Source organism: Chlorocebus sabaeus, chromosome 3, assembly GCF_047675955.1.
Source record: "Chlorocebus sabaeus isolate Y175 chromosome 3, mChlSab1.0.hap1, whole genome shotgun sequence".
Classification (NCBI taxonomy): domain Eukaryota; kingdom Metazoa; phylum Chordata; class Mammalia; order Primates; family Cercopithecidae; genus Chlorocebus; species Chlorocebus sabaeus.
In genome coordinates, this window is record NC_132906.1 from 62460259 (window position 1) to 62473364 (window position 13106).

The 13106-nt window shown below is 45.4% G+C and overlaps 1 protein-coding gene across 3 annotated transcripts; it reads right to left on the reverse strand.

Annotated features, from left to right (window-relative positions):
• Nucleotides 1-1599: 1599 nt before the first annotated feature.
• Nucleotides 1600-7096, reverse strand: SPRY2 (sprouty RTK signaling antagonist 2). 3 transcript variants are annotated; one of them, XM_007960665.3, is made up of 2 exons: nucleotides 6362-7096; nucleotides 1600-3381 (listed from the first exon to the last, which is right to left on the reverse strand). In XM_007960665.3, the coding sequence occupies exon 2, from the start codon at nucleotides 3328-3330 to the stop codon at nucleotides 2383-2385; it is 948 nt and encodes a 315-aa protein (XP_007958856.1). In that variant the 5' UTR covers nucleotides 3331-3381; nucleotides 6362-7096; the 3' UTR covers nucleotides 1600-2382. The 3 variants fall into 3 exon arrangements, with proteins under 3 accessions (XP_007958856.1, XP_072870531.1, XP_007958857.1); XM_073014430.1 differs by lacking the exon at nucleotides 6362-7096 and adding an exon at nucleotides 5602-5853; XM_007960666.3 differs by lacking the exon at nucleotides 6362-7096 and adding an exon at nucleotides 4418-5120.
• Nucleotides 7097-13106: the final 6010 nt, after the last annotated feature.

The following is a 13106-nucleotide window of genomic DNA, read 5'->3' on the forward strand; positions in this document are numbered from 1 at the left end:
TTGTAGAATGATTAAAAATGCTAACTCCTAGGCCACACCATCAGATTCTGACTCAGTAACTATGGGAAGAGATTCTTACTTTTTCAATAAACATTCAAAGGCATCTGATGCAATTTGCGTAGGAATACTTTCAAAGCCACTTATGCGGTGAAAAAAATACATATCTATTTAACTCACAATTTCTATACCAAAAAGAGCTCTGTCGATGCACATGGCAGTTTTTGATGAACAAAGCTAATCAGTCAAACTTTTTGTGCTTTACAAATCTTGCAAACTATATAATGAATAAGAAACCCTACCCTATTTTCCAGCAATCGAATTCTTCCTTGGATCACCAGGGTGAAGTTTTAAGAGTGTTAGAATCGAAACAGTCAGTAACTCAAAGTTGAAGCTTAGATCATGTCTACATTAACTTAATCCTCTGTTTCTTAGAGGAAGTCAGAGGAAACTGAAGGTCCTTAGAGCAATGTCTTAGTGTAGGAGGCTGTATAGTTCCTTGAAAGCCAATTTTAAAAAACAAAACAGAAGACAACCTGTACTAAGACTTAACCTAATAAGAAGGAGCCTCAGAACAGGAAACAAGAGATTAAACAATAATGACAGGTAAATTATTTTCTAGACTTCCGGTGACTCTTGGCAGCAAAAGTTTGCACTTTTGGGGGGGAAAAAAAAAACATCAGCCACAAAGTGACTAATCAAGTGACTTAAAACCTAGTATTTGTCAAGATGGGCTTGCAGCAGCTTGCTGTACCTTTGCTTCTAAAAGACAACTCCAAGCACACTGACTCTCATGCTGCATCTTTTTCCCAGAGCAAAACTGAACAATCTTCTGAATAATCTGATTGAATAAGTCAGGGCCCTAAACTGGCCTTCTTTGGCTTGAGTAAGACCAATATCAGATAAAATTTTATGATACCAAATACCAGAATCAAAGCAAGTTCTTTTTTTCATGTCTTTTCTAACATAAGGAATTTGGTAAAATGGTGATGTTTCAGAGTCAAAAATTAAATAGACTGGAAAAAACACTGCCATGATCAGCTAAGTCAAGAAAATATTTTTGGCCTTAATTGTATGAACTGATCTGTGGATACTGCATGTCTGAGACACAGGTGACATTCAATAAATGTTTGTTGAGCTAAACTCATTTCACTAGTCTTGAATTATCCTCATGGAATTAATCCTTGATACTGTATATAAAGAAAACACCTGTTAATTTTTAAGGAAAGTCTCCCGAATAAATCAGTTCAAAGATTAAAAAAAACAAAAAACAAAAAACAAAAACCTCTGCAAAATAAACACAAGTCAGATAATCTGCAAATATAAAAATAAACAAAGGGCGGGGGGGAGAAGAACAAGAACAATTCCATAGCTAAAATAAGCTCTCTTATAAGTATAGATATTAAGTCAAATGTTGTTAGTTCTGCTGATTGCTAGAATTGTCTCTGAAAGTCATCAAATCCAGCTTACTTTAAAGCAGCAATCACAAAATAATTCTACAGAAAAGTGGTTAACTATTTCATTAAAACGTTACCCTTAACATAAAATGCAGTTTCTCACACTTGAAAGAAACAAAAGATAAAAGACGACAAAACAGCTCAGTTTAATTTCAAACGTTAATATATTTTCTATTTTATATTGGACATATGCATCTGTAACCCCTCATTTGCAGCAACTATCACATCCTCATAAAAGGGGCAAAATTTGTAAGATGCCTCTTAAAATAAATATTCTTTTTTATAAAATAATAAAACTTCAAATAAATATTCTTTACACTAAACAATATGTTGAAAAAATTAGAAAATAAAGGTTGAATTTTACTGTAACTGTACAATATACATGAAGTCCAAAGGGAAATCAGAGTCTTACAATAAAGGCTTTCTGTAAGGCAAAATACAATCTAAAAACATACTGATTGATTCACATTCTTCCGAATGTACAACATATTAGTATAATATTTTGTGACTGTGCCATGTAGTATGGCACAACTTGTTTTTCACAGTTGCAAATATTATTGTATATACAAAAATATAGCACATTCTCTCTGGAGAAAACAATGGAAAAAAGTCATCTGCTAATTTACAAGTTTTGCAAGTACTATTCACAAACAAAAACTTTGCCTAGGAGTGTCTGTGTTGCTTTAGCTTATGAAATACATGGGTCACCAAGTTCTGTATCTCATACTTTGAGCTCCATTAGCTGAGTTCTAACAAGCATATCAGTTAAAATGGCACATGGACAAAAAGCATTTCACTGCAAACAGCAAAGACTATCCCAACTCTCTATTAACAGTGCCAAGGTTATAACTGTTTAGTTGGTTGCATATGTGTGTTAAAAAAAAGAAAGAAAAAATCCTCATTACTGTAATATTCCTGATTAATGATGCTATGTTGGTTTTTCAAAGTTCCTGGGGGGGACAGTGGGAACTTTGCAGCAAACTGTATTTGAGTTTTTACAACGGCATCCAGGCCTGTTAACCCGGTCATAACACCCCTGGCACAATTTAAGGCAACCCTTGGCTGGAAGGTAACACCATAAACAAGGCAAAAAGAGGGACATGACACCCATGGCCGACCATCGTGTACAACAGTGAGACTGGCTGCAAGAACATGGGTTGTCAGCACAGTTGTCCTCATCATCATTAGAACAGTGATAGAAGAGACCTTTCACACAGCATACACAAGTCCCATAGTCAATCACGTTCTGGGCCGAGCAAAGGCACTGCTTGTCGCAGATCCAGTCTGATGGCAGAGGCCTTGGGTAGGTGCACTCCTTACATTTGCACTTGCCACAGTCCTCACACCTGTAGGCATGCAGGCCCAAATCTTCCTTGCTCAGTGGCTTAAGCTCACCTGGCTTGAGCTCAGATTTGGGTTGCACCCGGATTATCCCATCAGCAACAGGCCCGGAGGAAAAGGATGATCCTAGCAGTCTCTGTTCAGAGGAGCTGCTGCTGGTACTTGTCCTCGTACTGCTCCGCGACCCTGAGCTGACCGTGCTTATGGATCTGGACAGAGGGGCTCGTGCAGAAGAATGGACTTGCGAGTGCTGGAGCCTAGGAGGCTGGCGGTGCTCCGGCAGCCCGTGGAGTCTCTCGTGTTTGTGCTGAGTGGAGGGGCGAGGAGCAGGCTTGAGCCCAGGTCTTGGGACGACAGTAGGCCCCTCTGTGTACTCATTGGTGTTTCGGATGGCTCTGATCTGATCCAGAGACAAGACATGTACCTGCTGGGTGAGGGCGTCTCTGGGGTCGGGCTCCCCACGCTGTCTGCCACCGTCACGGGGCGTCTGCAGCAAGGGCTGTGACCCGCTGCCACTCTGAGCTCTGGCCTCCATCAGGTCTTGGAAGTGTGGTCACTCCAGCAGGCTTAGAACACATCTGAACTCCTGAGGAAGCCAAGAGGAAAGAACGGTTGATACTCTAAGATACTTCCCACTCTCCACCCACCTGAATTGACTCCTCACTTCCCACTTTCCCTAGAGAAACAGGATTTGAAATGGAATGGCAGTGGGGAGGTATTAGCCATATGATCAACAACGCCTGTACCCAAAAGTAAAAATTACGACTGGCTACTGACAATTTTGTAATCCCGTGATGTACAACAACACAAAGCTGATCTTTGAGTCACTTAAGTAAGAACACCTTATTCGAAGAAACATAACAATTTGTAAGGCTCAGGTTCAATGTAAGAACCGCAAGAAAGTATCGCTGGAATATAACACTGCTACCAACGTTTTCAAAAGTTGAAAATCTTTTCAAAATTTGAAATAGGTTTCCATTTGTCATGGCCATTTTTGCCTTAAGTGTTAATAATGCAGCCTAGAAGATTCTTTCTGGTTCTTAGTTTTTACTTTTACATCAAACACTTTAACTGTGACGTATCCGGTATTCTGTAACTTTTTCAAACCCGGTAGAATTAATATGGCATGCAAAAAAGTAAATACTCAAAACAGTTAAAAATTTTATAACAATCATGCCATTTTTAATTAATTGTATAGTAGCACAAAGTTATAGAACTAAAAGCAAATCAAATCCTATTAGATGCCAGAAACACATTAAAGCAAACTTACACAACAACAAGAAGACAAGAATTTATTTTCAACTTCTCAACAACTTTAGAATTAAATATTTTACAGTCTGATAGCCTAGAACACCACCTTAGATTCTGCTGCTAAAAGGTTGTTCTCCCTGTTTTAGAAATGAAGCATGTCAAAAGCTCAACTAATTTTCTGTTTTCAAAAAATTGAGAACACAAACGAAATGATAACCAGAAAAGTGTTTTAAAAATTCAAATGTCATATTTCATATCTAGCATTCTGTCAAGGAATTCCTTAAACTATAGTCCTTCTTCAATTTCAAAACGATCACCCAATTTCCCAAGCCTATACGGCAATAAAAAGCATAAAACAGGCAAAAGCGGACCTTTATCCAACCTCCGCTCTTTAGAATAGAGGCCACAGCGAACAAGGCAGGTGACAAACGTCTCCCAATTCGGAGCAAGGCAGCGCTGGAAACCGGATCTCCTCACCTCCAAAAGAATGGCAGAAGACAACGCTGCCCTTTGCTTTCACTTAGTTCATCGCCTCTCTGGGCCCCAACACCGTCCCCAGCAGGTGGGACACAGCTGATCCCCTGGGTACGATCCCCTGGGTACGTTTCTCCAGGCGGACTGACGCTGTCCAAGGGCCAGGCTGCCCCCCTGCTTACGATCCCAAGACTCACAGACAAGACTCACAGACAGGCGGGGGCCGCGGGCGCCTCCGAAAGGGACGTGTCACGAAATGCAGGAGCACACTTCCCCCGCCTCCCTCTCCCCAGTTAAGATCTCCCCCAACTCTAGGGAACTGCCTTGCAGCCCCAAGGAGCCACTCTGCCCCGAGGCACAGGTCACGCAGTCCACTGCTAGGCTTTCTGCAAAGCCCCTCGGACATCCGGCACAGGTTTGCCACCCTGACACGGCGAGCACGAAAGCCCTGCCTGAGACACGCAGCCGGGACGCACAAGTCCAACCCACGCACACACTGCGACTCCACGCTGCACTGACCGAAGGGAGCATTGCCTATAATCTGCACACGCCTATCTCCTTTTGGGTCGAGAAAGACAAAAAAAAAAAAAAAAAAAAAAAAAAAAAAAAAGATATCATATTTCTTAAAGTGAAAGAAAAATTGCTTTTTTTTTTTAAAAGGGCATTTTCCAGGGCCCCACTGCTCACTCCGGGCGCGCAGAACCCAGCTCCCGGAGCTGTAAACTTTTGGTGCAGATTTGCTTGCAGTCAAAGTAGCATCTTTGAAAGAAAAGGGGGCTTTTTTATTTTATTTTTTAAGTGATTTCTGCCGATCCGATCCCTGGCCTCCTCCTTCGAAGCTGGACTCCCCACCTCCGCCTCTCTTCTCTTTCCCAGTCCCCCCTCCCCTTTGAAAGTGCTTTGAAACCCCCATTAAGAACAGTGTGTGATCAGACTGAGGATTAGGGGAAAAGAACTTCAGCTCTAGGGTGGGGCAAACGGACACAGAAACTGCTTTGTAAAAAACACACAAGAATCCAAATTAAAACACAGCAACAACAACAACAAAAGGAAATAAAAAACTGCCTCTTTTGCCACCTACTTTCAGGTAATGGAAAATGATCGCGACCGCTTGATGACTTTCTTCCTGCGCTGGGTCAGCCTGAGCTTCTAAAAATAAAATAAGTGTGACCTAGGCTGACCACGAAGAACGGAAAAGAGAGAGAGCTGCACTTCCGAACCGCAGAGACCCGGCGCCAGGCAGGGCGACGTTCCCACCCGCTCCGGGCTAGACTGTTCACACGGAACAGGCGGGGACTCCCTCCACCCGGCACCCTGCCTTTTTCTCACCCTGGGGGTCTCCTGCCCCCGAGGCGAGCAACCCGTGTCCCCCAGCCCCACCAGCGCCCCGCCTAGGGACAGCCTCTCTCCGGACTTTGCCTTCCACCAAGAGGAGGAACAGGTTAGAAATGCGGGCGCCTGCAAAGGCGACCTGGAAAATACAAAGTGTCTTTCTCTCCCTCTCTCGCTCTCAGCGCCGAATTCGTGGCCAGTGCACGGCTGTGAGCAGGCTGCGAGCTGTCCTCCGTCCCAACCCCCTAGAGCGCGGGCGCGCGGGGTCGCCTGCCGGGGACACTGCACGGGGTGCATACAGAAGTCCCCGCAGAGGCAGGCCGAGCCCGAGCCCCGGGCAAGGCAGGTTCGCGGGGAGCGCCCCGGATCCTCGCGAAGACCCTGCGGGATTTGAGAAGGGGAGGCTCGGGGAGAGACGGACCCAACTCTTGGTCCGGCTGCACCTACTCCATGTTGCCCACAACGCGCCGGCCACGGCGCCAGGAGGGGAAGAGCCAAACGTGCCTCACCGTGATCGCGGCTTTGCACCAACCCCTCTCCCTTGGATTCTCTTCTTTCTGCGATGTGCAAATAAATCCAGTCTCGATGCAAACTTTTTTCCCTTTCTTTCCAACCTCTGCTTCAGTCCAACTTCCGAGCAATCGGCGGGAGAAAAAAGGAGGAGAATTCGGAGCCAAATTCCCCGCTGATGAACACTCTGGGGTGCGAGGCTGGAGACGACCCCCCTTCTAGAAGCGCACGCGGAGTATTTCCTCTTTTTTCTCAATGAACAAGAGGCCGAAGCGCCAACGGCAAGTCCCTTTTCCTGGCAGATGAGCGAATGGGAAAAGAAAACGGCCTTACGAAGAACCTAAAGCCAGATCGCCAAGTGGTGCGGCCGCAGCCGCGTCGTAGCCGAGGCTGAGCGGGGGCGCGGGCCGGGCCGGGCGGGCGCGGGGGCCTGGGCGCTGCGCGCTCCGCCGGCCCCTCTCCTCCGCTAGCGCTGCGGCGCGCAGCTCTCGGCGGTGCAGACTGGGCGTTGTGGAGGCGAGGCAGCGAGGCCGAGGCGGGGGCGGTGGGTGCGGAGGAGGAGGAGGAGGAAGAGGAGGAGGAGGAGGAGGAGGAGGAGGAGGGTCTGGGGCCCGCCCGGGGGGGGCTCGCCGTTGGCCTGCGCCCTCGCCTTTCCGGAGGAGGCAGGGAGCTCTGCGGCGGCCGCGGCAGCAGTAAATGGCGTCATGTGGATCCGAGGCGGAACAGAGCAGTTGTTGTCCCAGAGGATATATCGCATCCGGTCCCAGCTCATTGGCTCCGCGGGGCTACATTCACTCACACTCCAGCGCCCGCCAGCGCTCCGAGCCGCAGGAGGCATTCAAAAGGGCAACCGCGCCGCCCCGCGCGTCCCCAGGCCGGTCCTGCAGCCCGGGCGCCGTCACGCGGGGCGCCCGCGGGGCCGGGCTGGGCACTGCAGGGTCAGTTTATCTAGTTTCAAGGAAACACTGACCTTAAGGTTTCCCCAGAGGCAATGAGGACGAGCCAGAGGCTCGAGCTGACTTAGGGAACTTTCTCCTTGCCACCAGGAAAGGGGAATGAACATTTAAGACTAATCCAGGCCACGCAGGGTTAGCATGAAAAACAAGTTGCAGGTTTTAAGACTTTATCCGGAATCCATTTCAAGTCTACCTCTCCCCTTTTCTGTTCCCCTTTGCGGAGGGGGTGACGGGGGCTGGGGCGGGGGGAGAAGAAGGGGGAGGGGAAGGGGAGCGGGAAGTGAGGTGGGAGGGCTATTGGTTTATTCTTTGTCTACTGGATTAACCCGATTATACACCAGGCACTAGCACAAACCGCCTCCCCCACCTCCGAGCCTTGTACGGGAGGAACGGAATGCAGATTCGAGTTTCAAGTACCTTCTGCTCTTGCTGGGATTGGCTTTTGAGTGTGTCGACTTGTAGTTTTTCCGTTTATTAGAATTTCATTTTTAAGGGGGGTTATCTATGAATGGAGGCTTTTTGAAGAGCTTCCTTACTGTTTTGCTTCATGCAATAGCTAAAGTCTACAGTCTAAGCCCTTTAACTTAATTCATTAATAGACAGAAATATGATTACTCAGGGCGACAGCATGGGCTTCCAAAATGGGGGGGGAGGGGGAGGGAAGGGTTGGCTCACTGTTTCCCTGCAGATTTCCTTCTTCCCTTAACTAAAAGTAATCCTTCATTTCCCATTTTTCTTGCCACCTAGAACATTTCTTAAGATCCTGTTGTCCATGTTGAAGGTGTACTATTCTTTCCCATTAAAAAAAAAATAAACGTAGAAAATGCATACATATGCACTGTCCTAGCTGCCGTTCCTTTTTTAAGAAATGTGCCTTCACGTGGGAGCACCAGTGGAAAATTAAAACTCGCGCATACACACGCCTAATACTGCATTGTGTCGAGCGACTTACAGAATGCTTTTACTTCACAGGGAATTACCTGCTTGTACGGTCAAAACTCCCGAATAGCACCTGTGATCTTGCCCCATGCGGGGTGTTCTTGAAAGCAGTGTTAGGAAAACATGGTGCTTCATTCGTCCAGCTTTAACCCAATCCATTCGCAGCTACCCTGGAACTAGCTGCCTTCTTCTGAGCTCTCGCTCTAGAACGTCCCCAGCGCGCTCTCTGCCTCGCTGCGCTCTCACCCTGACTTCTCCATGTTTCTCTAAGGCTCTCCTCTTTCTCTAGGGATTTGGAACCAGAGATGGCAAGGGACGTGGCATGCGTTATTTCCGGGCGTTGGCCTACGTCCCCCGACCCCTAAGATGAGGGTGGACAAGGCTACAAGGGACTGCTGCCGAGAGTCCCGGGGCTGTGGGCGCAAGACAGCTGGGCCTCTATGGCCACAGCAGGACGCCGGACGCCCGAATCCCTTGAGCCGCCAGTGAACGCAGGCGCCGCTGTGCTCGCAGCCCATCTGGCCACCAGGGGTCGCCCGCCCGGCGCGGGCCTGAGGCGGCTTTCTTCTCCGGGACTCGACGCGAACAGGCTGGGTTACCTTCCAAAACGTGTATGCTTTAGGCAGGTTGGTTTAAAATGAATACAAAGCTATTAATATAAATGACACAGAAGATAGCTTTCCCTCCTGTCTGCTCGAGAGGGCCAAAGCCTGGTTGTGCAAGGCCAGGCGGGAACGTGCTGCTGGTGTGCGGCCAGCAAGTCTCGAGCAGAGCAGGTGAAAGCAACGCCATCTCTTCGCCTCTCCAAACTCCTACACTCGATGGCGGCTTTCTAGGAGACACTTGTGCCTTGCTCGTCTCCCAGCGCTACAGGAACTTTGCGAAGACACATTGTTAGGTATCAAAGCATGCAATGGAATTTAGATCGGGAACTTCCAGTTGTTTAGAGAACCTTATATTTTTGGGAAAATCTAGGAATTTATGTTATCTTCCATGAGCTATAAAGAATCTCAGGTCATCTAACTCTTCCCCCCCACCCCCTTTCCTCACAATCTCCAGTTTGCTGGCTGGGAAAACATTTAACCTGTAACTTAAGTTCAAGATAAACACAAGAATCCGTTTGATTCTTTCTAATTTACTCCTTAGTCTTTATATTAATTACTGCAGTTGTTACTCTTTCTCAGAGAATGAAGTGTGTAAAGATACCATGTTGTGCCTCCAAAGTTTACTTAGTGAATTATAATCCAGAAGAGGAACTATGTTGTTGTGTATGTGTGATGCATGCACAATGAAATGCCTACTGCAGCTACTGTAATGTGTCCCCAAACTGATTCTCATGTTACATTCCAAAATTATAACTGCAACTAATTTTGGAAGATACTTTAAGAAATATGATAAACCCAGCACTTTGGAAAGCTGAGGTGAGAGGATCACCTGAACCCAAGAGTGAGAGACCAGCCTGGGCAACATAGGGAGACCCCGTCTCTATAAAAAAATAAAAAAGTAGCCGAGTGTGGTATGGCACATGCCTGTGGTTCCAGCTTTCAGGACGCTGAGGTAGGAGGATCACTTGAGCCTGGGAGTTTGGGGCTACAGCGAGCTGTGGTTGCGCGGCTGCACTCCAGCCTGGGCAACAGAGTGAGACCCTGTCTAAAAAAAAAAAAAAAAAAGAAAAGAAAAGAAAAAGAAAAAGAAAAGAAAAATTCATTGTAACATTGTTTGTTAGAGCAAAAGTTAGAGAATAACCTAACTGTCCATCAATAGGGGATTAATAATACAGTTTTTCTCTGTTAAAAAGAATGAACTAAAATTGCATCCGTCAACATAAGTCTCAAAAAGTAGATTGAGTAAAAAAAAAGTACAATCAATGTATAGCTAATTACTATGTATGTAAAGGTTAAATACATCAAATCCTACTGTATATTATTTGTGTATAAACATGCACGTGGGAGTGATACACTCAGCTTTAGAACAGTGGTTGCCTCTGAGGTGGGAAGGAGGAGACAGGGATGAGGTATGAGGTAGATAGGCACTTCAGCTATATCTCAAACAATTTATTTCTCTCTCTCTCTCTTTTTTTTTTTTTGAGACGAGTCTCGCTCTGTTGCCCAGGCTGGAGTGCAGTGGCGCGCCTCGCTGCAAGCTCCGCCTCCTGGGTTCACGCCATTCTCCTGCCTCAGCTTCCTGAGTAGCTGGGACTACAGGCGCCCACCACCACGCCCAGCTAAAAAAAAAAACAAAAACAAAAAAAACAAGTATGATAGAATGTAAAGCAAAACTTCACACACACACACACACACACACACACACAGCTTATTTTCAAATGTGTTGTGGAAAGTTCTAGAGAGGCAACCCTGACACATGAACAGGTGCTGCCATTTGCCTAATGCTGGAAAATACAGAATCCATGGAAATCTATGCTGCACCAATAATTCACTTCTAAATTTTTTTCTTTCTTTTTTGAGATGCAGTTTCCCTCTTATTACCCAAGGTGGAATGCAATGGTGATATCTTGGCTCACTGCAGCCTCCGCCTCCCGGTTTCAAGTGATTCTCCTACCTCAGTCTCCCGAGTAGCGGGGATTACAGGTATCCACCACCACGCCGGGCTGATTTTTTGTAATTTTTTTAGTAGAGATGGGGTTTCACCATGTTGGCTAGGCTGGTCTCAAACTCCTGACCTCAGGCGACCCACCCACCTCAGCCTTCCAAAGTGTTGGGATTACAGGCATGAACCACCGCGCTTGGCCCCAAGTTTCTAAAACTCACCAAGTAACATACCTTCCTAGTACTTGTTAAATAGGATTCTGGTCACACACTGGGATCTGTCATCTCTGGCTTCATTTTATATTCTGTATTCATTTATTTATAATTACTTCATCTTACAACTATAATCTCAACTTTTTTCAATGAGACAGTACATAAAATATGTGAATTTGTTTTTCCCAATCTTTGGTTGAAGACAGCAATAGACATGTTTCTTTTCTAGTAGTTGTGTTGCGTGAGTTGAAGTGAGATATTTGTAAGATTGCACTTGCTGGCTGGTGTAAGCTTTGGATTTACGTTGTAGTAACGGGAGAGTGCAGCTTTTAGCAACTGTAGCTTGTTTCTTTCTGGGATTGAGCAAGCCACTTGGCCTTAATAGGTTTAGTCCTAGTACTGATATCTTGAAATGATATCACACATTCGTGAGAAAAAGAAGAATGAATAGCTATTTGGTTAGTTTGTTAGTTCTATTACCAAGGCAGTCTATTTGAAGATGGCACAGAACATAACAGTGCATGCTGCTTCCAGGACTAACAGTTTGGGGCTTTCAACCATTATTTCTCTTAACAGCCCAGTTGAAATAGTAAAATTAGTCTCTGCATGGCCTCTTCAGGGACCTTCCTAAGACAAAGGGTTTTGTAATGATGGACCTTTTGTTTTGACAACCGTGACTCTAGTCATTTCACTTTTGAATTTCCCAAATTCTGGGCCGTAACAAAAGATGCAAAGGAATTCAAAATAGACCACTTGAGTTCTTATCTAGATTGCTTGAAGGACTGGAAACAGTTATCTCTGGATCTAACCTTCTTTGGAGATATATTCTTTATCCCTAACTAAACTGGGGGAAAGCTCTGGGGTTATCTCAGGGTAAGAGGAGTGGTGTTGCTGAGTCGACCTTGAGCTCCAGGCTCCTGTGGGTCTGGTTTTTGCTGGAGGCCTTGTATTCAACTGGGATCCACCTGGTGATTTTTACTGGTTAATTAATGAATACTGTGAAACGTATGCACATTATGACTACAGTTTATGCAAGGTCTGATGTGAACTGAAGTTCTGTAACAAGGCAGAAACAGAATTTCTCTGCTGGCCAACACTATTTTTCTCATTATTTTTTCAATTTATTTGTCCTTTGGTTTGAAGATTAAACTTCTTTGTAGGACTGATGTGTGCAGAGAAAATGTGATCAGTGAGGACGTTGCATTCTTTCACTGCATTTCCCTGAATAGCCCTAGGTTTATTTGTTTTGGTTTGTTTTTAACATTTGATCCTCTGTGCTCTGGAATCTTTTTAACCCAGATGCTAAAGTATCATATCAGTGAAAATCATGAATTGAAATTAGTATTAGGATATTACTGGCCAAGATTAGTAGCAGTTGGAAGATTTTAGCCTCTGAATAGTTGGAGGGTTTTGGTTTTATACTTCCTATTATGTGGACACTTGGTCAAAAGGGCATAGGAAGTTCAACCTGTTCTCTAAGAAAGATGTAGTTAAACAGATTCCACTTAAGCCATTCTTATTGTGCAGATGCCACACAATATCAGGGCTCCCGGCCAGCTCAGAATTAACCTCCGCTAACAGATCAGGTCCAAAATTGTTCTATTTGGTAAACGGACTATGATTGCATGCAGATTTAGTTTGTTTGTTCCTTTGGACAGGAAGTGTTTTGAAGTTACAGAGAATCATTTGAGAATATTGTGGTAGAATATTGTGGTAGAATATTGTGGTAGGTAGAAATCGCTTTGTTTGTGCATACTGTGTTGGATGGAACTTTACAGGAGAGACTGCTTCAAGGATCTGGGGACTGTATATCAAGGCTGACTTGGACTTCTTTGGAACGTGGAATTGAAACAGGAAGATTCTTCACCCTCTCATTCCTTTTCTTTTCTCTCTGTTTTTTTTTTTTTTCTTTTTTTTTTTTTTGACAGGTGTCACTCTGTTGCTTAGGCTGAAGTGCAATGGTGTGATCATGGCTCGCTGCAGCCTTGACCTCCCTGGCTCAAGGGATCCTCCCACCGCAGCCTCACAAGTAGCTGGGACTACAATCACATGCCACCACGCCAGGCTAATTTTTTTAAATTGTTAGTAGA

Excerpts from the sequence above, each read along its gene's own strand:
- SPRY2 (XM_007960665.3), bottom strand. The coding sequence starts at position 3,330 with ATGGAGGCCAGAGCTCAGAGTGGCAGCGGGTCACAGCCCTTGCTGCAG.